Source organism: Astatotilapia calliptera, chromosome 19 (genome assembly GCF_964374335.1).
Source record: "Astatotilapia calliptera chromosome 19, fAstCal68.1, whole genome shotgun sequence".
In the NCBI taxonomy this organism is placed as follows: Eukaryota; Metazoa; Chordata; class Actinopteri; order Cichliformes; family Cichlidae; genus Astatotilapia; species Astatotilapia calliptera.
The window spans coordinates 4,895,401-4,919,009 of record NC_137440.1 but is presented as its reverse complement, the minus strand read 5'-3'; the positions used below and the strand labels follow the sequence as shown (position 1 = coordinate 4,919,009).

The window sequence follows — 23,609 nt, the reverse complement described above, 5'->3', positions numbered from 1 at the left end:
CTGAAGACGGGCAAGTTGTGAAGAAAAAAAATGTGTAAAGATTAATGAGGAAAGAGTCAGGCAATGATGCCACAAAATATCCAGTTGCATTTGCATAACAGGTGATGTCTTTCCCTCTGTTTCTCCAATCAGAGTCTAGGCTAAATCTCCCTGATAGGCTGAAATGTGCAGGGAATAGTGACTGCAAATGGCACCTTGGTGAATTATTAACGAGGAGCATCCATCTATCTATCTATACTCTATCCATCATTTTACACACACCGCACTCCCAGATATAATTGTATTAACACAGATATGAATGGAGACGGACAGAAAAGGAAAGACAAATCTGTCCTCTTTTATCAGCGGCGTTTTAAACGAGCAGCGCTGAACTGGGTGGTTTCACATTAAACCAAATGATTTTATCAGCCAGACGTCTCTGTAGTGTATTCAAATGGGCTTGCAGGAAGGTTAAAGTAAGCAGCAGTCTGTCGCTGTGGCGCTGTGACAGCCTAAAGCGACGCACTCGTAGTTGTTTACGTGGCAGGGCCGTGCCGCGAGTTTGCATGTTCTGCCCGTGTTCACCGTTTCATGGTTTTAATCTGTGATTCTAAATTGCTCGTTGGTGTGGATGCTAGCATGAATGGGGTTATGTACTGGCGACCTCCCAACGGTGTACACCTCACACCCTGCAGCAGCTGGGACAGGCTCCAAATGCCCCATGTGTGTAACTGGAAAAGAGGTTTAGGTTTTTGGTTAGGTTAGGTTTATGACCAGCTGTCTAATATTGTGTGGGACCCCCTTTTTTCCACCAAAACAGCCCTGACCTGTCAAGGCATGGACTCCACAAGACGAATGAAAGTGTGCTGTGGTATCTCATGTTAGCAACAGATCCTTTAAGTCCTGTAAGTTATGAGGTGGAGCCTCCATGGATTGTACTTGTTAGTCCAACACATCCCAAAGATGCTCGATCGGATTAAATTCTGGGGAATTTGGAGGGCAAGTCAGCACCTCAAACTCGTTTTGATCCTCAAATCATTCTTGAACTATTTTTCCACCGATGGCCACTTTTGATAGATACAGATCACTGAGGACCGGGAACATCTTGGTTTGGAAATGCTCTGACCCAACCGTCTACCCATTAAAATCTGCTTCTTATCAAACTTCAAATCCTTACGTTTGTCTATTTTTCCTGCTTCTAACACATCAGCTTTGAGGAGAAAATGTTACGTTCCTCCCGCTAACAGTCGCCACGATGTAGAGATAATCAGGTGAAGAGAGAGATGCAGAGATAGGTTTATATCTGTGTCTGCATCTTTTAAACCATTAGCTGTAAATATGTTCTGTCACATTGCAGCTGGAAGGAAATAAATATGACCAGCATGTTTGCTGATCAACAACACACATTCATTTGCTGCTAAGAGTTAATTCAGTACATACAATAATTTTGTATGGATGCAAATGTCCTACTACACCTGTACCCAAAACCTTTCAGACTCTCCTGACATCCAGATATGCTTCTATTTCCAGAAATCCCAGATTATGATTTGTGAAATAACTTTAATTAGTTCATTTAGCACAAGTGACCTCCTTCAACATTTTTTTAAAGAGCCATTCTTCAACCATACAATTAACCCTTCCACTGATGTGTAACAAAAACCAATGGCTCACTAGAAAACGTGTTTGCTTTCCTTAAGATCTGCATAAAAATTGATGAAGGCTCTGTCGCTGCCCTTCACCTGGTAATGTTAGGCTCGCACATCAAGCTGAGTTTCCTGCGAATAACTTTGGCAGTGATTCACACTTTGTCGCCAGCATTTGTTTGTCCAGTTTTGCAGCGGATGCTTCCCTGCGTGGACGAGCCTCTTCAAATGTAAAGTGATGCTGCCCGCTGAAATGCAAATCTGATCGGTGCAGTATCATCAGCAGATTGGAGAGCTGCGTGTGAGTGTGTGTTTGTGCGAGTGTGTGAGGGGTAAAAGGAGCTCTATTCTCCAGCTGAAGCCCCTCATCTTCTCTGTTTTCATACTGACACACTGTGAATGTCAAAGAGCTTCATGAGGGCAGGCCTGTCAGTCAAGCATCGAGTGTGTATGCATGTGTATGTCTGAGTATTGGGGGGGGAAAAAATAAGAGAGAGAGGAGTGTGTGTCCATGCGGGGGAGGACTTATGTTTGTGTATTTGTGAGAGTGTTTATGTGTCAGAGACGTGGTGAGTGCTGTGGTGTGTGTGTGTCCGAGAGACAGAGCGGGAGAGAGCTAGAGGAGTGTGTTGTGAGTTGCCAGAGGATCTGAGTGAACAGTGATGTGTGACAGAGAGAACGAGAGAGAGATTTGGAGCTCAGAGGGGAAGAGAATGAGCGATCGAGCCACAGAGCGAAATAATTTTTTTTTAAAAAGGAAGGGAGAGAGGGAAAGATTTGGAGCCCAGTGAAAAAGTGAAAGAGAAACTAATAGAGAAACAAAAGAAGGGAAAAGAGAGAGTAATGCCTAGAGAGAAGAGAGAGAGAGGGAGATTGAGGTTGACAGACAATGCTGTGATCTGCGTCTGACTCGGCTGGATTTACTGGATCAGACAAGCACTAAACTCCTCTCTTTCTTTCTGCCTCTCTGTTTCTTTGTCACTCATTCTCTCACTCTCGCAGTCTTATGTACTTCGCCTAATAACCTTCCTAGAGTACGTGTCATGTTATCCAGAGATTATTACTTCAGAGGGGGAGGATATTCTGGGCTGATTTACTCTCAGTTGAAACACAAACTTTTGATGATCACATCGGAGACATCGGGCCCAGTTTGGCTTTCTTTGTTTGAAGTTAACATTAAGGAGCAGTTGACACTATCAAGCTCAATGAATTTTAGAGGACCCTCCCTCAGCCGTCTCATGAACAAAAAAGCCCAGGAAAACTCCTGTTAGTCTGTCGCAACACTTTCTGGCTTTCCTGCTGTGCTGCCATCAGCTACAAGCCCAGTGCTCCCTGCTGAAAGGTTAAAAATTGTTTTCCTCGTTCTCTGTCATAAATATACAGTTTGTTTATAACAACAGGAAAAGCGATACTCTTCTTCTTAATCTCTGCGTCTCCTACAGAGTGCCTTTTGTCGACTTACCTTAAGCGGTCATGGCAGATGGCTGTCCCTCTCCAAGCCTGGTTCTGAGGTTTCTTCCTGTTAAAAGGGAGTTTTTCCTTCCCTGTGTCACTAAGTGCGTATTCATAGGGGGTCATCTGATTTTTAGGGTTATTGTATTGTCTTTACCTTACACTATAATGCTCCTTTAGCTGTTGTGATTTGTTAGTATATAAATAAAATCCAACTGAATTGAATCTCCTTATTAGTTACATAGTTAAAACATTTTTCTAAATAGAATACTAAATACTAGTTATTCTATTTGTTTGTGTTTTTTGATCAGTGTGTGGTTGTGCATACGCACATATGTGTGTTTGCAGGTTCCAGTCCGGGACAACACGAGCGAGCCTGGTGTCTCACTTTACGATATTTTAGTGGCACAAACGCACAGTTAAGTCGCTGCTTCCTCTGGTGTCAGGGAAACACAGATCCATGCCATACTAAAATTCAGCAATAAAACACTTTTCCACAGTGTTAAATGGTATGACGCACCTGTCAATGGTGAAGACACAAGCTCAGGATGAGATGAGGAAAAGGCAGCTAGCGCCCGGCAACAGAGAAGTTATCTAACAATCCTGAATATGGACCGTTATGCTAGCTAGCCTATATGAAGCTTGGGATATGCTCTGAAGCGAGAAGAGATGTATGAACAATATCAATGATAATATCTAGTGGCACAGGTTCTTAAGGATGGGTGGTTCTGCCTGATGCAGTAGTTGCGATCAGCAGCCAATCAGAATTGTCAGAATGAGATAAATACCTGTGGGGAATGTGCAGCAAGGTGCATGTCATAGTCAGACTTTTAAACGAATGCTAGGAATGAGAACTGATTAATGCACAGATCGTACGAAACACAATATACATTCTGGACATACACCGTTGCAGCGCACTGCTATGCTGCAGCACACTACTATGCTGCAGCACACTACTATGTTGTTTGTGGTTTTTGATCAGTGCCAGCACATGTGGCAAGAGTTTGTGTGCTCGTGTGTGTGCGTCTGTGCCATCAGCAGGGATTCAGGCTGATCCTGTCTTACCTCGGAATGACTGTGGTGAAATCTGCTGGAAACTCTCTTTCTGTCTCTCCTTCATACACGCACACATTCTCTTGTTTACTGTGTCCTGCTGGGATGTCTGGCGATACAGAGGTGAGAGAAAATAGAGATTCTCTGGTTTTCTTCTGCCTCCTGCCTCCATCCCTCCTTCCCTCCTTCCCTCCCTCTGTCTTCTCCTTCTTGTCCTCCTGTCAGTCTTCCAAACAAGCTGTCTTATCGAATGATCACAATTGTCGAAGCAGCTTACAAAACGGCCATTGTCGAAATGAACAAACACAATTTGCACCTTCAAACCGCTGTGATGTAAACAGTCAGGCAATGACAATAAAAAAAATACAAAAATAAAAAGTAAGCAGCAACCTACAAATAATCATGTAAAATATGTCAAGCACAAAGTTTTTATTCTACCAGATTTTTGTATATTTACATTTGGTTATTGGCTTAAACCTGATGTGTAACAACACTCCTCTCTTCTCCTCCTGAATGTCAAAATAACCTTTTGCCCAGACATGAGGAGTGCTTGATTTCTCTTATCTTGCTGGTGACATGCCCACTCACGGGGCTGTTTAAGCACATGGCAAGACGCTTCGAACATCAAACGGACTTCGAGCAGCTCAAACTCACGGCTCCCTTCCAAAAACTTCCTCTGTCATCCTTCAGATAGAAAGACATGGGAGGGCTGAAATGTCAGAAATTCTTTGCTGATGTCACAGCTTTAACTTGATTCAACTGGGAGGCTTTCTAGGAGACAGAACCTGAAACTGACATCCGTCTGTAGCAGAGGTGAATCTGAAGGCATCACAGATTTCAACTTTTTACAGAAATCATTTGTTCTCCGCAGTCAAATGTCTTTATGAACAACTATAACTATAAACCTATAACATTTAGCATATAATCATTAGTTATTATTAATCTCTGGATCTCTTCCATAGTCTATCTATTGTCCTGTCTTCCCCCCCTCACCCCCAGCAGTCATGGTAGATGGCTGTCTAATTGCTGGGGGTCTCTTCTGTATTATTGTCCAATATAAAGTGCTTTTACGCTATCGATGTTATGATTTGGCGCTATATAAATAAAATACAATTGAATACAAAGAATAATTGGTGACAATATTGCTTTATTTGAATAATAATAACATAAACAGTAATAAATTATGTCAAAATTAATTTGAAATATTATCTTTTATGTTATTTAATAACTTTGAGCTTTAAGTTCATCGCTTTTCATCCAAGTTTGCATTGATGAAATTCTCCCTGATGTGTTGTTGATCAAAGGTGGCCCCTTTACATCACACTCTGAGGCTTTTCAATCAGACGGGTGCATCGGCGTCCACTTTGATCTTGTAAGATTATAGTTGCTGATGTAATCCTGACATGACAGGAAGTCAGGGTGAGAAATGGACCCAAGAGATAGTGTTGCTCAATCCCCAGGTGGTCAGTTCTGCACAAGTCTATCTCATCCGGGATGAGGAGATAATTTAACGCTGCCATGACAACGGCTGGTTTGTCATTGTGTGGGAGGTCAAGTTCACAAACGGGATTCAGAGTAATTGTTTGGAAATGGGGTTTTCTGTTTTGAATTTATTTATTTTTTTATGTGTGGGTATTAGTTGATAAAAGGAATGTGGCAGAGAGGAGAGGGATAAAAATGAAAGTGTGATGGAGAAGACTATGATGGAGAGAGTATAGTTCATTGTGCTTTCATATACGGATTTATTGCGCTTGAGTGTATGTGCATAATTTGTACATGTACTGGGCAACCTGAGCTTCTGCTTTTATGTTTGTGTGTGTGTGTGTGTGTGTGTGTGAGAGAGAGAGCCATGCTGCAGAGTGGTTCTACCTGTAAATGTCAGGCGGCTGTCCTCAGTGTTGACAGCTAAGAAATCAGTGGTAAATCAGGGCAATAGCTCTGCTAAAGAGGTGATTAATAAACATGTCATCTTTATTTGGTGTGTGTTAGTTTGTGTGTGTGTGGCTGTGTATGTGTGTGCGTCAACACCTTTAGACCTTTTTTGCTTTCAAACAGCTTGAGGGTGGGTGAGGGAAAGCTGAAGACATGACAGCGATGGAGCAGAATGTGTTAAAGGACAGGAAAGGTGAATAAATACAAATAAGAAATTACCACTGATTTGCAATCACAGTGTGGAAGTAGCCACTCTTGAAAAAATAAGAGCACCTTCTCTATGTTCTTTAATGAAGGGGAGTTTTTTTTCCTTCCTCCTCCACCTTTTTAAATTTGTGCAGCTCCTTTCATGGTTTGTATCTATTCATCTTATTAATTTGACTCTGATGAAATGCACGTTTTTTTTTTGTTCCACTGTTTTACATCAGCTCGGTCTGTCTGCATCTGAAATGCACAACACTATTGAAATTATGAAAAAAATCACAAACAGTCGGTGGAATAACATTGAGGTGTACAGGGCTCGGGATGTCTCTTTTTCTGTCATTGTTAAAATAAAAAGAGAGATGCTGAAGCTTCGCCCTTCATCACACTTAGCCCTGCGACTGTGCCACTCTCTAATGGAACTTCATCCATTTCAAATGACAGAATCCATTATGGTTGCATGCACTACTCTGCAGCGCATGCGTTGCATGCACTGGATTTATTTTTGTTATTTGCTGATCATGTGTGTAAACTCATCTGCATTTATTCTCCTGCTGATGAGCTGAAAAGCCTTGGGTGTAGTAGGTTTATGAGAAAACAGACAAATATATTTTAAAGGATTTCCAGGGGAAGAATAATTATGTTGCTGTCATGAACAACAGTGCTCTGAATATGCTGAACTTTATACTCTAGTCATGTAGCCAGAATTAGGCCTAGTGGATGATAAAACGTTTCCCAAACTATAAAGAATATTTTGCCTACTTTATCTTTTATATATTGTATCTTTATACTTTGAGCATATATTTGCTAAAAAAAACAAAACAAAACAAAACAAAAAAAACAAAACAAAAAAAACAGCATTTAAGGCATATTTTTCTTTCAGATACTCAAGTGTAAAGTATTGAAGAAAGATGAGCTGTTACTGAAATGGAGATAAAAAAAAAAAGAGAGACTGTTGTCTTGATGAGTCAAATATTATAAAACAGATAAATGATGCAGGGTGCAAATGTTTGGTGCAACTTTGAAACTATGATCCCCTGATACTGATGTTCAAAGTCAGTTATACCAAAACATTATAATCAAAAATGACATTTTGGCTTTAGATCGTAAAACTGAAGTGATTTTAAATACAGCTCAGGTACATTTTTGAAGGGAGTCAATATATTAAATATTCATTAAAGATACTAAATTTGTTAAGTTGCACAAAAGAAATCTGAAATATATATTTATATTTATATTTTTTTCTTAAGAATTTAATAAATATATAAGTGATAAAGTTAAGCCCAGATTAATGTCTTAATTACCTTGTAACAATCATTAAAGCAAAGTCTTAACCTTTGTAAGGAGCTAGCATTATTCAGAGTGAATGAAAAAAGCACCAACAATTATGTTTCAGTGCTTAATGTGAAAGTGTCGTCAAACATCAAAGTCAGGTTCTTTCTTTGGTTAATTAACAATGTGGTCTGCCTGTGTAAGTGCCACTAGACAGTTTCATTTCAACATTTCAAACATCTTTAGGGTTTAAGTTTCACTGGCAGATAAATCAGTGAGTCATCTGCATATCAATGCAATGTTTTTTGTGTTTTTTTTACATAAAACCACCGGGTATATATACAAGGAAAAAAGACGACTGGACTGAGAATTAAGTCTCATAAAAGCCAACAGAGACGATTCTAACCGAGAGATAAGAAACCCATGAGACTCATGAGGGTGTAAAATGAGGTGGTGGGATCTTAAAGCACAAAAAGGCAGAATCTCTGAGTCAACAATTAAAAGAGTAATGTCCAGCATGAGGAAAAACTTTTCAACTCTTTATTGCCGATAATAAACACACTATGTCAGCGGTATTGTACGTACTGTTTGTTATATGGTGAACCGAGAAGTGTGAGTGAATGGTATCTTTAGACCTGTTCAGCTCTCCGCCGTGGAGGGAGGCCGACATGTCAGGAAGAACAGATAGAGATGTGTGTTGTTGTGGTGGAGTGCAGGTGCAAGTCTGCCACTGAGGGTTCAATTTACACACTGTTTGTGCACCTGCGTGCCAGCGTGTGCATCTGCATGTGTGATATTTGCATGTGAATCTTTGTGAGGACAAATTATTTTTCAAGGTTAAGAGCGAGGACATTATAAAAAGGCAATTTCTCACTCAAAGGATCATTTGAGACTGTGTCAGCACCTCATGTGTCCGTACATAGGAAAAAGATGGCGGCGCGCGCGGGTGCAGCGGCTCTTAGCTCTCCAGTTTGGTGCTTGTTTTTTGCACCAAGGGAGTGGCACTCCAATTTCGTTGTACCTTGTACAATGACAATAAAGGCTATTCAAACATGGATTAACCGTCCCTGCGTGTATGCCTACACGTGTCACCCTTTATAAACTGAGCAGAAAATAACCTTCATATAAAGAGAGAGCACGTCAGCGACTTCTTATATCTGATCATAGCACTTATCATTCGTTTTATCCTCCTAGAATTTGGATGGTTAGTCAAAGCTGTCACTTTTTGAAGCTCCAGTACAAACGTTAGCTCAATGCAGGTAACAGCAGATCTGAGGGGAAAAGAAACTACAAGCTCAAATTACATTTTTTAGATGTGTGAAACAGAGTAGAGGTTTCTGGCAAAACTTCTCTACATCCAAGGTGAATGGAGAAGAGCATAAAGTCTGGATCGGTTAAAGCTCCAACAACACTTGTAAAGGATAACTTTATTGTTTGACACATCATTTACACATTGTATGGCAATTTATTTGCTAATTTCCTTATTAATTTGACAACATTAGATCCACAGCAAAGAACGTTTCAGTAACACCAGCTAACAGCAGCAAAAACCTCAGTGCCTGCCAAGAAGTTCAGGATATCCTCAGCAGCTAACTTCAGTATTACCATCATTGGTCAGAATTGAGCTTCACAGACTCATCAGCCTCATTTGAGTCTGTGAAGGTCCCTTTTAAACACTTTTTACTGCCTCCTCAAGAGGCTTCACCCCTGGCATTTTGACAGCTGAGGTAACCAGTGCACTGAGAGCCTACACTTACTAAACATGAACGCTAACCTTTGGAGGTTACAGAGGGTTAAAAATAATAATACAAAAAAAAAATTTAATTGACATATATCTATGTTTTTATACCCAAACAGTAGTAGAAACAGGCCATTACAGGGACACACAGAACAGCTAGCTGTGGCTCAAACAGATCTTTATAATGATAACAGTGGAAGGGGAGCTGTTACTGTTCTCCTTATTTGCGCCCGTACTGTTCCAGTGGTGGATCAAACATGGGAAGAATTTCAAATAATGATATCCGAGTTTGTACAAATAATCTCAGCAGGCTTCAGACTGGCCCAAACATTGGATTTCAAACAGCTTTTGTTTTCAAATCATGCCCCTCTGTTATATCAATGAGAGTGGAATCACTTATGTTGTCATGTCAGGACACATCTCGGGGTATGTGCATACAGGCACCGCACACAGAAGAATTTTTTTCAACTGAAATCATGGAGCACTTTAGCAGAGTCCCAGAAAAAAGCCAGCACCGGCAGCTGGAGTGCAACAGTTCTCCTTTGAAGAACACACATATCTTACACTCAGCCTGAAACACTGAGTGTGGGAAGGGATTTAGTTTAGGAGTCCAAACCTCCTTCAGCTTAACTGCTGTACTGAAGCATGACTGACTGACTAAACCTGGACCAAAACATTCGAACCAGCTAGGGAGAAAGTATGTTTCTGTTCGTGATATTGTGTGTCATATGTGTGTTTATAGTCTCTTTGTGTGTGTGTATATTCCAAAAGGGGCAGATTTGACCCTGCCCTGGAAGTGTTTAAACATTCTCGTACCAAACAGAGAGGTTACAGTGTGTAAGCAGGAAGCTGGAGTGTGTGTGTCTGTGGTGTCTCTGTGATTTTTATACATTTTTTATTTCATGTGTATTTGTGTGTGGTGACGCCGCTGCTCGCTAAACTGACACATTTTCAATCACATGGTTTATTCCGAGGAAATTGTTGAAAAAGAGGGAAAAGGGCAGATTTCTGCGGCTCTGCGGGCTACAATAGGACAAGCCAGGATTATTTTTTTGCACTTGCGTGTGTGTACGCGCACAAGTGTGTGTGTGTATGTGTGTGCATTCGCAGACAATGCCCTGGTAGCCAATTTGTAATATATAGTCGGCCTTGAAAAATGGCCCAGATCTCCCCTACGCTGTCTGCAATTTAGCTCTGCCGGCGCCCAGCAATACCCATTGTACTGCCTCCCACCACTGCCATTTTGGCCTGATGGAGTGTGTGTCTGCACCTCGCGTGTGCGAGAGTGTGTTTGTTTACTTGCTTACGTGCATCTCAGTGTGCATTTACCCATGAGTCTGTCTTTGTGCGTGCATGCACTGGTGTGCGTGAGCCAGCAAATGTGTTTATACTCAGGTTATTGAATTTCTGCTTGTGCATGTTGGTGTGTGACACAATGCAAGTGCACGTCTCTGTGAGGTGCTGCGCCATTAGTGTGTGCCTAAAGTTGTACTGGTTATTTAATGCGTACGCATATAGTTGATTTTCTGTGCTCGTGTTTGATGCAGCACGGTTACTCCGTCTACTTTCCAAAATGACAGCAAGAAACCTGAAGCCAACATTCAGGAATGAATGGATAAAAAAAGAGAAAAGTGAGAGAGAAGGGAAGGATGGAGTGATACGCAACAATTTAGGTAAAGAGAAAAAGAAAGACTGGAATAAGATTTTTAAGGATGTGAGAAAGAGGCCACTGTGTTAAGATGGACATAAAGGCGTGCATGTAAAAGCAGGTTAGTTGGGCACAAGGACGAGGGTCAGAAGAAAAAAATGTAGCACAGGAATATCCGGAGAAAAAGATGGAAGGAAGAAGGGCTAAAATGTGACTTTAAAGATGTAAGTTTGACTGCAAAAAACTGTTCCTGAATTGAAAGAGGGATGTGGACAGTAAAATATGTAAGATTGGAGGAGTTGTAATAGAGACTAATGGGAAACAAAGGATTGGCTTGATTGTTTGAATGAGGAGTAAAGATACAACGATATGAAAAAAAAGAAAAGACGAAAGAAAGATTTAAGGATATAAAATGAAGGTGAGCAGCAAAAATAGAAAAGTGAGGATTATGCATGTCCCGAGATGTTGCCTGTAACACCTAACCCAACTCAAATGTACCGAGCCGATCATGAGTGTTCTTCCTATACTGGACTAGAAATGGTGGCACACTGTCCTCTCTCACATATTTGTTAATGACTTAAAAAAAGCAATTTTTATGGAATCAGCTGTCAGTGATGAAGGCAATATATAGTGAACATGGTGATAATCACACCATACCCGAGTCCAGCTGCACTGTATTCAGTGGTACATAGTGATTGGCTGTGCATCCGGCACATAGTCTAATGTGAATATACCCTAAGGTGGAGCCCAGGTACTCTTGGGATGAAGCTGAATCCGTTACCTGTATATTGTATATTGAAGGAGGAGCAAAAGCAGGAGTATTCATGTAAAGAATACCTGACTGAGACTTTTTTGAGGCGCTGTTAGGATCCTGAGGACTTTGACATGTTTGTGTGTTGACTTATTTGGCACCACCTCTTTTAAGGGTCTTGGTGTACCACCAAAAAGGCCTACACTATTTTGTATACTAATTACAGGGGAAACATTCATTACAGTTTTTTACAGACGCTAGGACACATTTCACAATACTTAGGTCACTTTTGCAAAACTCTTCACACAATTCTCCTAACTGACCGTCAGCTTGGCAAAGCAGTTCATTTCACATTCAAAATGCACTACAACTACCAAAACACTTTATTCAGGTCTCAAGTAAACTCATTCTTCCAGAACACTAGCAAAGGTTGACAGCCGACAAACACACTTTGTCACCCACAAAACAATGACCTAAAAAACACTAACAACATGTAGCATTACACAGTGTTTTCTTGTGTAAAACAAGGACACATCTCTGTTTAGAATTTCAATGTATGTTACTGGAATGAATCAGACATCATGCAGAATTCGTTAATATTTGTTTATGTATTTTTATGTTTTTGCACTAAGAAATCCCAAAATACAAGAATTTGTATACACACCATCCACTGATACACATACAATAGTAATGCTAATATACTCGGTCTTCTCCATTTGGCCACAGGTTCTCATCCACATCACATCTTATGTCATCTAGGGCAACACACCTAGGAAAGAATCTTCTGGCTGCCAGAATTGAAGGAGTTGAAAAATTGAAGGAGTAACACCTGTGTAGATGTTCATCTACAATGAGAATCAGCTGTGGCTGGTTAAACTGCAATTTTAGATTTAAAATATGTTTCAATAAAATATTGCTGTTGAATTTTGCTCTTTTCAAGTTTTGCATTGTGTTATTGTTTTGGCCATAAGTTTAACAGTTTTGAAAACAGTATGTAAGCACATGCAAAATGTCCTGTACGTACAAAGATTTTTGGCAGTTGTTGTGTCTGAGTGAGAAGATAATTCATGAAATTTGAGAGATGTAGTCATTGAATGCATTTTGTGTCAAAACAATGATAACTGATCCTCAGTTTAGCCCACATAGACTTCTGTTGTGCTCACTGTGTGAGGAGTTTTGCAAACGTGACCTAAGTATTGAGAAATGTGTCCTAGCGTCTGTAAAAAACTGTAATAGTCATTAGGTAAGTCCTTGTTAACACATTTAAGAAAAAAAAAGTTTAAGCTTATAAAATAATTCATAAAGTGAAGTGTTTCCTTGAAATTCTGATAAAAATTCCCAAGTTCAATTTTTCTTGACTTTGAAGTATTACATTATGCAGTAAATTTCACCCACTCAGCAGTATCATGCACAAATTCATTTCCACCTCATTTCCACTGATTGTACCTGTTAAATAAAGTCAGTGCATTTTCTCAAAACTCTTTTTTCCCTTCAAAACTCACATACAGTGCAGACAGTCCGAGTCCCTTAATCTCACATAAAAAACATGGAAAGGATCCCCCTCCCCCCCCTTTTTTGCATCATTTTCATCATGCGTAGTAAATTCTTTCTTTGTCTTAACAGAAGCACCATAGCCCGGTTGTTGTTAGCCCGAACCATGGCTGATATCGTGTAGAAATCTCATTTTTGATAATCTACTATTCTATTTTAATGCAAACCTTTCCTTATCACAACGTAAACCTCACTACAGTGGAGGGAAAGTGAAACAATAAAAAAGTAATGGGATTCAAAATCTGGTTTTCTGAGTGATCTGATTTATACCGTCAATAACCAACCTTTCTCAATATCTCGACTTTGTCACAGTTTCGAACATGAGACAGCCCATATGCTACTCCATATGTCACTCGGTGTCTAATATTGCCGCAGCTGGTGTGGCGCTGATGCCAAACAACACCTCATGTGCATCTCTGACATTCCAGTGTCTGGGACAAAATGTCAGCATTTGGTCAGCCTGGGAATTGTATGGTGTGAGAGATATTATAAACAATTAACAATCTTGCTAAAACTTTCAAAATGTAAAAAAGAAAGAAAGAAAGAAAAAAAGAAAGAAATAGAAAGAAGGACTAATAGTTACTTTTGTTGAAGAAATAAGAGAAAAAGTTCATTTTTTTGGCACATGTATGTCAATTTGTTGATGATTGGCTACACTGTCTGGATTGTACCAGCTGATGAAATAATATAACAGGAGGGGTAAGCTTATTCTACATTCACTTGTAGCTACAGTACCAGACTGAATTGTTATTGGTGGGTCTGAAAACCAGTCACGTATAGTTGTTGTTTTATCTGGGATTACATTCAGTCTGAAAACATTGTGCAACTTTTTTACTATGATTTTCTGAGTTGAGCAATATTGTTCACTGAAACTGTGCAGGTAGGATCTCGAATAAAAGTATCTGTGGAAAAAAAAGCTTTTCATTCTGGTCTTCTGATTGGGTCCAAACCAGGAAGTGCTACAGTGATAACAAAAACACAAAACTAAGGATACATGTTTTCTGATTCTTATTCATGGAATTGATGGACAAATTCTTGAGCGTTATTAGCATTAAAAGTCACACATGCTTCTAGCTGGCTACTCTCTTATCACCTTTTAAATTGGCCATATAGACAAACACATATTTTCAAAGCCTTGTAAGTTAAAAGTGTGCAAAAAAGACATGCAAGTGAAATAAAACATACTTTGTCTACAGCAAGTCAACAGTGACTTTTCATTTAGCTGTGGTATGTAATTACATTTTCTCTTTCTTTAGTCATTCGTCCTTAACTGCTTAACTGCAGTCTGATGTTGAGCACATGAAGAAGGTTTATTAGAGACTTTAATGAAAAGACTGGAAGCAAAAAAGAGTATATTTACCAAAATTAGGAGCTAAAAGACGCTAAAAGGCTCTGCAGCATTCCAGACCTCCATCACTTGTAGTTCAATACAAGCATCACTTGTATTGAACTACTGTGATGCATTTACATTATTAAGAACCATTTGATTCCCTGCTTGTATAAGGATATTGATGAGATCAGAGTCAATGACCTTGACAAGTGAAAACTCCAAAGAAATTGATGGACTCAGTGTCACCGAGATAAATGTTTACAGGTTTTAAGAATATCCATCAAGCAAAGGCAATCACAAGGACAACTGAGTAAAGCAGCTTTTCATTTACCCTAAGAGATTTGGAGCAGGCAGATGTCATATTTTACTCCTGTTGTTTTTAATATATAATGTGAGTCATGACACAACACATTGCACAAAACTCCTAGAATCTTCTCGTGCCCGTTACATGGACTGGAACTTAACATGGTAGTCTCTGTGCCGAGTCAGACTCTGTGTCTCTTGAAACCTGCTTAAAGCCTGCTGTATAATCAACAAAGTACACCGACCTCAGTGACAGAACAAACCTGCTTTTCTTCTTGCAGATGACAGCGCTCTTCTTATCTTTTATTGTTTTTTTCCCCTTCCCCCACAACAGAAGCGATCTGTTTCCTAGTCATGCATCGAGAGATCAAATCTAAAAGTAATACAATCTCTGGACTTACATCGCAGTCGTTTAATTTGAAAACCAACTCTCGCTGCCTTCTCCGGTAGCTTTAAACTGAAATAAGTTATGCCGGCGGTGCCCTCGCTTCACCCTCTGACAAGAACAATAGCGGCCGGCTCGCCTCAGAAAACTGTGTTTTACAATAATACTTGTCCACAAAGCAAGACCGACAATGTCAATGGTTTTATGGTGCGCTACACAGTGCAGCTAATGTTCTCCTGCAAGCCAGCATCGCTTCACTGCGTCTCCCTCTCGCTCTCTCCTCCTCCTTCCTGTGTCTTCCAGAGTCTCTCTCCCTCTTTCTGCCTCCTGTTTTTTTTTCCTTCTCTCTTTTATTCTCCTTGGCTCTCCCTCGCTCCCTTTCTCAGTATGAAAAATCCATTCCGGCATGGGTTTTGACAGCCTGTCTTTGGTGGGTGTGTAAAATTCAAATAATTCACTGTTTATAGACAGTCACTTTGGGGCTGCTTTGTATTTTGTATTTGACTCCGGTGTCACTTTGCCTGCCCGTTGAGTCCCAATCGGCAACATTTAGCTTTTCAAAAAGAAAAGAAATAAATAAATAAAATCTGCCACCAAACTGCAGGTTAGTTTGGGTTTTTTTTGACTGTTTCCAAGGGCAGGAAGTTTTAGGCGACCAGTCATGGTGGGAGATACATCTTGAAATACATCTGAAATAAGCGATTATATTCTAAGCAAACAAAAGAGTGTTAAATAGTGTTAAATATGTGTTGCCACATTGTTTTGTGGCATATTTAAAGCCCCCTTGAATGTAAATGTTTGCACTTGAGTGTGATTTAAAAACCTTTCGCTGTCATACTTTTTTATTTTTAACCTTTATCATCCAACTTTACAGTTTTGTCTCCCCTTAATTAGTGTGGCTTCTTGTAGAGGGTACATGATGTTAACACTGTAAGAAAGACTGTAAGTAATTGCCCTGTGTGGCAGTTAGATTTGGGGGATTTTATTTAGAAAATAGGTGAGTTGGTGGCCCAAGTGGAATAGTTTAAGTATGTGTGGGTCTTGTTCACAAGTGAGAGCCGCGAGGGATTGACAGGCGGATTGAGGAGGGTTAGTCATGACACACAGGAAAGTCTATGGCTCTGTGCTTGCTGCCTCTGCAAACTGGTCCCAGATAAGCAGCAGAAAATGGATGACTGGACCATCTTTGCACATTCTATAGTGAAATACGTGTTGTGCCTTTTTTAAAGTAGATCCTAAAAAAGTATCACTGACACACAGGAAGCAGTTTGATCACATGTCAAACTTTCAAACTTCAGTCACGCATTCAGATCAGCAACAAACTTGATGAAACACGTGTAAGACGAGGAAGTAACGCAGCTTCACTGTGGAGCTAGCTAAGCTAGCTAAGCTCAAATGCATGGAAAGTGGAGAAGTAGCAGCAGAAGGATATAAAAAAAGAATAAAAAAGACGGGTAAATAAACGAATTAAACAGTTGGTCTGCCTCCAGTTGTTCATGCAACAAAGTAAAAACAGACTGACTGCATCTGTTGACTCAGTGAGTCGCTCTTCCAATGCCTGAAAGAAGAAGCTACAAAAACCCCAAAGTGACTCGTGTTAAGGGAAGTAAAGTTTGCAGATAAACTCGCACTGTATTACTAAAGTACATTAATTTACTCTGCTGTGCTGATGCTGGATTGTTTGTGGCGGTTAAATAACAGAGTAGTAAGTCATCACACACCGTGATTCAATGCCAGTACGGTAATATTTTTGCAGCAAAGTTACCAACATATCGTTAACTTGTTATGGAAAACATCTGTTATGGAAATTTAGTTTTCCTGTTAGCCAGTACCACATGTATAAGTGTGTAGCCTACATTTATTGCTTTCTGAGATGTCTATTCTTTCATAGGTAAATATTGTGCTTTTAAGTACTAAACTTATTTTTGGGGGGGAAATATCACATAAGTTGACATAGTATATTTAATATTTGCACCATATATCATTTATAGCAACCTTTTTCATATGGGTGCTGATAGCATTTGTGGTCCTGATAATGCTGAGTGTGCTACCCCCAGTTCACACAGATATCGCCATATTACATCACATCTGCAGGACCCTCTATGTTAAAGATATTCCCGCAGCTATCGCAGCTGCCTGTTTATGAGTAATTAAACAAAGTATTTGGATTCTTTTTTGAGTGTTATTTTCATATAGACTTGAGACTGAGAGGTCCACAGTTTGTTGTCCACTGAGCTGGAAATGCCCAATCTTTCATTATTTTTTCACATGAACTGCCAAATTATCATTTACCTACTGCTTATCTGCAGAATATATTTTGCATCTAATTCTCTGATTTTCCATGACATTTGCACTGTGCTTTGTATGGTTATTTTGTCTTTGGTTCCTATGCTCTGCTCCTACGTTTTTGTCTTTGTTCATTTGATTTTCCTGTTTTCTCCCTCTTATTCTTCATTTAAGTCTTGTTTTTACTCCCACTTCTTCTTCTTCTCCTTTTTTCATGTGGCTGTCGTTAAAGAACCTCTTCACGTTTTTTTTGTGTGTTTCGCAGTGACCCCTACTGGGAGCGGCCAGCTAATGCAGGCAGCTGCTCCGCCGCCCGGCCCAAGACCCTTCACCTGGCCGGCCAGCAGCATACCTCCTCACCATGGTAACGTTTGTGTGTGCTCCTTGTAGCAGTAGCAGTAGCAAAACCAGTAGTATAACTTCCCTGTGTGTGTGTGTGTGTGTGTGTGTGTGTGTGTGTGTGTGTGTGTGTGTGTGTGTGTGTGTGTGTGTGTGTGTGTGTCATCAACAAAGAGTGGTATGAATGGATTGCCAAACCCTTTTTACTGTTGTTTTATTGTTGTTGGTTCATATACAGATTTGTCTCAGTAGCATTAAAAGGAAGGGATGTACGTTCGTTTTCATGCATTGCCATTTAATTTGCAGCTGAATTTCTAAGACGTTAAAGACGTAAGGATCACCAATTCAACTTGTTCCATTCAATTTCATTCCAGGATAGGCCTTAAAATGGAACGACTTCCAGCACTGATGTGACTGGTTCTTTGGAAGACATTTTTGCTTTGATTCACTTGTGCTGGCACCCAACTCAATTTCTGGCATCAGGGATCCTCTGGCCTCATTTTACCTGACGTATTATGTTGCATAAGAATAACCCTGATGAATTCCATGCAGACAGTCATACATATTGTCAGTTTTGGAAAAACTGAACAGCTCCATCTTGTTGGGCATTGGTTGCATCACTGTTGTAAAGAACTGCTACCTCTAGAGAAAAGTTGAACTGATACCCCAAAATGACTTATTTGCTAAAGCCAGGTATCAAAGTATCACCCAGGGTTAATGTTCTGCATCCAAAAATTGCATTTCATTTAGTCATTTTCTGGGAATTGTACATCTATTTCCCACAGGTCAGCAACAAGGAATTTACTATGCCATCAAATATTATTTTGAACTAACTAGAAAAAATGAACAAAGCGTCATAACATCCAAAGTGAATGTGGGCCTTCTGCTCCACCATCTCCAATTTGCCTGAAAGTTTCATGGTTCAAAGTCTGGGCAAAGATGTTTGCTGTGAAACTTTTTACATATATTGAAAAAATACACGTTTTCAAGATATGTTTTTGAAAAATGGTCTAGTTCCAACATTTTTTTTACACTTTGACATTTGAAGCAATTTTTGAACATGAATATCTCAAAAACTATAAAAAATGCCTGAAATTTTCACTGATCTTTCCTACCATTAAAATAAACCAGGATCTGTAATGTTGGACCAATAAATAGGAAAATCTATATTTGAACGCACACTCATAAAAAACACAAAAAAGTAAACAAACCATCCACGTATTCACATCCGCTTATCCGGGGCCGGGTCATGGGGGCAGCAGCCTGAGCAGAGCAGCCCAGGCCTCCCTCCCTGCCCAGAACACCTCACCCAGGAGCCGCCCAGGAGGCATCCTTGTCAGATGCCCGAACCACCTCAACTGGCTCCTTTCGATGTGGAGGATCAGCAGCTCTACTCTGAGAAAAAAAAAAACTGCTATTTAACCTTTTATGCTGGACTGAGCAAATATAAGTTCAGTGACAAAAAAAAATATTAGTAAACAATTCTAGGATTTCCAGATAGTGTGCAAATTATAACTGCAAAAATAATGAACTTTGTTAAATATGTAACTATTTTTCCTTTTTGAGACCTACTCTACCTTCCATTTGTAAAACCTACTGGAAGTCTTATAATGCAGGTTAAGAGACCTCCAGGGCAGTAGGATAGTAGTAGAATAGGTCACTAGAATAAAACTTCTCTTCAGATACAAATAGACTACCTACTGAAGTTTTTGTTGTTGTTCCACAATTTGTTATATATGATTAATTAACAATGGCAGTTGAAAGAATATAGCCTTTTCTTAATTTTTATGTCTAAGAAGTTCATATAATAAAGTATTCCACATGCTCTATTTGAATTATTGTGAAATTCAACTATATGTCATTGAGATATTGTCACAATTTGGCTTTTGTAATTTTCATTAGTGTGTGCTTAAATATGAAACTTTGCAGGATGACTTGAAAGCCAAAATCCAGAGATTTTCTGATGTGTCTGTACCCAAATGACAGATTGTGATTGATTTTGATGTTAAGAAATACCAGTGAAACTTTCAGGCCTTTATCTTTAATAGTTGAGATTTCCGTGTTCAAACATTACCTCAAACATTACCTCAAATGTCAAAAGTGCCAAAAATCATACTGGGAGTGGGTCAACAGACCACTTAAATATGTGTATGTATGTGTATATATTAGGGGTGCAACGCTATTCGTATCGATATTGAACCGTTCGATACAGTGCTTTCGGTTCGGTACGCATATGTATCGAACAATACAACATTTGTAATTTATTTTATCAATTTTCCTTCTGACGATGCTGTCTGTGTTGAGCGCTCAGTGAATCTGCATTCGACTACTCCACCTAGGCTCGACAGTGCAGCCTAGGCGGAGTAGTCGAATGCAGATTCACTGAGCGCTCAACACAGACAGCATAGTCAGAAGGAAGAGCGCAGGGCAAGCTAGCGAGACAGAAGTTAAGCTCTCCTTGTAACAGGCAAATTGAACCTCATTCAGATCTGGCGTTTGGAATTATTTTGGTTTTCATGTGACGTATGACCCTGAAGGTAAGCGAGTCATGGACTAAAGTAAAACAGTATGTTGGATGTGCCATGCAATGCTCAATTACATTGGTGTGAACTAGTGTGTTAGCGCAGTTAGCTCGTTAACGTGTTGGCCGTCTAGCCCCATGCACGGAGCGATCGGCGGTAGCTCGTTAACGGAGATTTGCCGTGTTGTGGCGTTAAGGTCATTTCAACGAGATTAACCTGAAAGCACTAGTGGGAACACAACGAATATGACTGCACATTTACGCCGACATCATCCTAGTGCAAAGACAAATACAACAAGCATGCTACTAACTTTAGCCGAGTCATTTAGACAGCTGTTAGCACATGATTCTCCTTATGCTGCTGAGAATATAGCCCAGAAGAAGCGGATAGTATAGCTTTTATTTTGGAAAGAGCCATTTCTCTGTAATAAACTCTCTTTTCCAAAGATGATGTGATTCCTCAATCAGATACAGGGCTCGCAATATCGCTAGCCCGACGTCCCGGAGCTAGCGATTTTTTCAGTCGGGCTACCAAAATCTATCTCTTCCCTGCCCGTCGGGCTATTGTAGGAAAAATATATGTCAATGCTTTTGCATTCTTTCAGAAATGTAGCTGGGTAATTATGTCATTGGCATCGGTGAGCCACTGTCAATATGTGACATATTGAAGTCGCGTTTGAATTTGCGCTTGTTTTTTTGCTTTCACTTTGCAATCGTGTGAACTGTGTATAGAGAGCGACAGCACTGATCTGTGAGTGATGATAATTTGTGCACCAATTCCTCTGACATCGTCTTATTAATCGTTAGCTTACTATGCAAACATGACAAGTGAAATCTCCCGCAGCTTAAACATGTGAGAGGTTGATCGCGCAGAGAATCGCTGAGCTTATGTGAGTGCATGTGTAAAAGCATTTCAGTTCTGCTGAGCCAAATAAGACAGGTCAGGGTGAAGAAGTGACAGCCAAAGAAAAGCTTACCACAAAACGGAGAAGTTATGACAAATCAGACTATAAGGCAAAAAGAAAGTGCAGCTTTATGGTTTCATGGACAAAAGAATTTCTGTGGCTGCAATATGATGAGCTAAATAACCAGGGCTGCACATAAGTGGTCCGCAGGTGCGCATTCGCTGTCAAAATAAAAAACACGCACAAGGGTTAGGGTTAAATTTAAAAACTGTACTTTTGAGTTAAAATCTATATTTATAATTTTAATAAATGACAAATAAAAAATGCATGAACATTTTTTTTGTATCGAAAAAATATCGAACCGTGACACCAAAGGATCGAACCGAACTGAACTGTGAATTTTGTGTATCGTTGCACCCCTAGTATGTGTATATATATATATATATATATATATATTAGGGGTGTAACGATATTCGTATCGATATTGAACCGTTCGATACAGTGCTTTCGGTTCGGTACGCATATGTATCGAACAATACAACATTTGTAATTTATTTTATCAACTTTCCTTCTGACGATGCTGTCTGTGTTGAGCGCTCAGTGAATCTGCGTTCGACTACTCCGCCTAGGCTGCACTGTCGAGCGCAGATCCACTGAGCGCTCAACACAGACAGCATAGTCAGAAGGAAGAGCACAGGACAAGCTAGCAAGGCAGAAGTTAAACTCTCCTTGCAACCCCTAATATATATATATATTAGGGGTGCAACGATACACAAAATTCACGGTTCGGTTCGGTTCGATACTTTGGTGTCACGGTTCGATATTTTTTCGATACAAAAAAATGTTCATGCCTTTTTAATTTGTCATTTATTAAAATTATAAATATATATTTTAACTCAAAAGTACAGTTTTTAAATTTAATGTTGCTGAAACAACAAAGGGATAAAATAATAAATCTATCTGATTGAGAAATCACTCATCTTTGGAAAAGAGAGTTTATTACAGAGAAATGGCTCTTTCCAAAATAAAAGCTATACTACACGCTTCTTCTGGGCTATATTCTCAGCAGCATATTAAACATATCAGGTCCCCATAAGGAGAATCATGTGCTAACGGCTGTCTAAATGACTCGGGTAAAGTTTGTAGCATGCGTGCTTGTTGTTTTTGTCTTTGCACTAGGATGATGTCGGAGTAAATGTGCAGTCATATTCGTTGTGTTCCCACTAGTGCTGCGTTAATCTCGTTAAAACGCCACAACACGGCAAATCTCCATTAACGAGCTACTGCGGATCGCCCTGTGCGTGGGGCTGGACGGCCAACACGTTAACGAGCTAACTGCGCTAACGCACTAGTTCCTACCAATGTAATTGAGCATTGCGTGGCACATCCGACATACTGTTTTACTTTAGTCCATGACGTGCTTACCTTCAGGGTCATACTCACATGAAAACCAAAATAGTTCCAAACGCCAGATCTGAATGAGGATGGGGGAGGTTCAATTTGCCATGTTGCAACGAGAGCTTAACTTCTGTCTCGCTAGATTGCCCTGCGCTTAGTGAATCTGCGTTCGACTACTCCGCCTAGGCTGCACTGTCGAGCGCAGATCCACTGAGCGCTCAACACAGACAGCATCGTCAGAAGGAAAGTTGATAAAATAAATTACAAATGTTGTATTGTTCGATACATATGCGTACCGAACCGAAAGCACTGTATCGAACGGTTCAATATCGATACGAATATCGTTGCACCCCTAATATACAGTGGGGCAAAAAAGTATTTAGTCAGCTACCGATTGTGCAAGTTCCCCCACCTAAAATGATGACAGAGGTCAGTAATTTGCACCAGAGGTACACTTCAACTGTGAGAGACAGAATGTGAAAAAAAAATCCATGAATCCACATGGTAGGATTTGTAAAGAATTTATTCGTAAATCAGGGTGGAAAATAAGTATTTGGTCAATAACAAAAATACAACTCAATACTTTGTAACATAACCTTTGTTGGCAATAACAGAGGTCAAACGTTTACTATAGGTCTTTACCAGGTTTGCACACACAGTAGCTGGTATTTTGGCCCATTCCTCCATGCAGATCTTCTCGAGAGCAGTGATGTTTTGGGGCTGTCGCCGAGCAACACGGACTTTCAAGTCCCGCCACAGCTTTTCTATGGGGTTGAGGTCTGGAGACTGGCTAGGCCACTCCAGAACTTTCAAATGCTTCTTACGGAGCCACTCCTTTGTTGCCCGGGCGGTGTGTTTTGGATCATTGTCATGTTGGAAGACCCAGCCTCGTTTCATCTTCAAAGTTCTCACTGATGGAAGG

General features: G+C 40.0%; 1 protein-coding gene across 4 annotated transcripts in view; it reads left to right on the top strand.

The window, feature by feature from the left end:
- npas3 (neuronal PAS domain protein 3) overlaps window positions 1–23,609 on the top strand; it is a 374,776-nt gene that overhangs the window by 82,745 nt on the left and 268,422 nt on the right. For 3 of the 4 annotated variants that reach the window (XM_026151150.2, XM_026151151.2, XM_026151152.2), the window contains exon 2: window positions 17,790–17,888. The exons of the other annotated variant lie outside the window; for it this stretch is intronic. In XM_026151150.2, coding sequence (XP_026006935.1) covers window positions 17,790–17,888 — 99 coding nt within the window. The remainder of the gene's footprint in view (window positions 1–17,789; window positions 17,889–23,609) is intronic. 4 annotated transcript variants of the gene reach the window in all.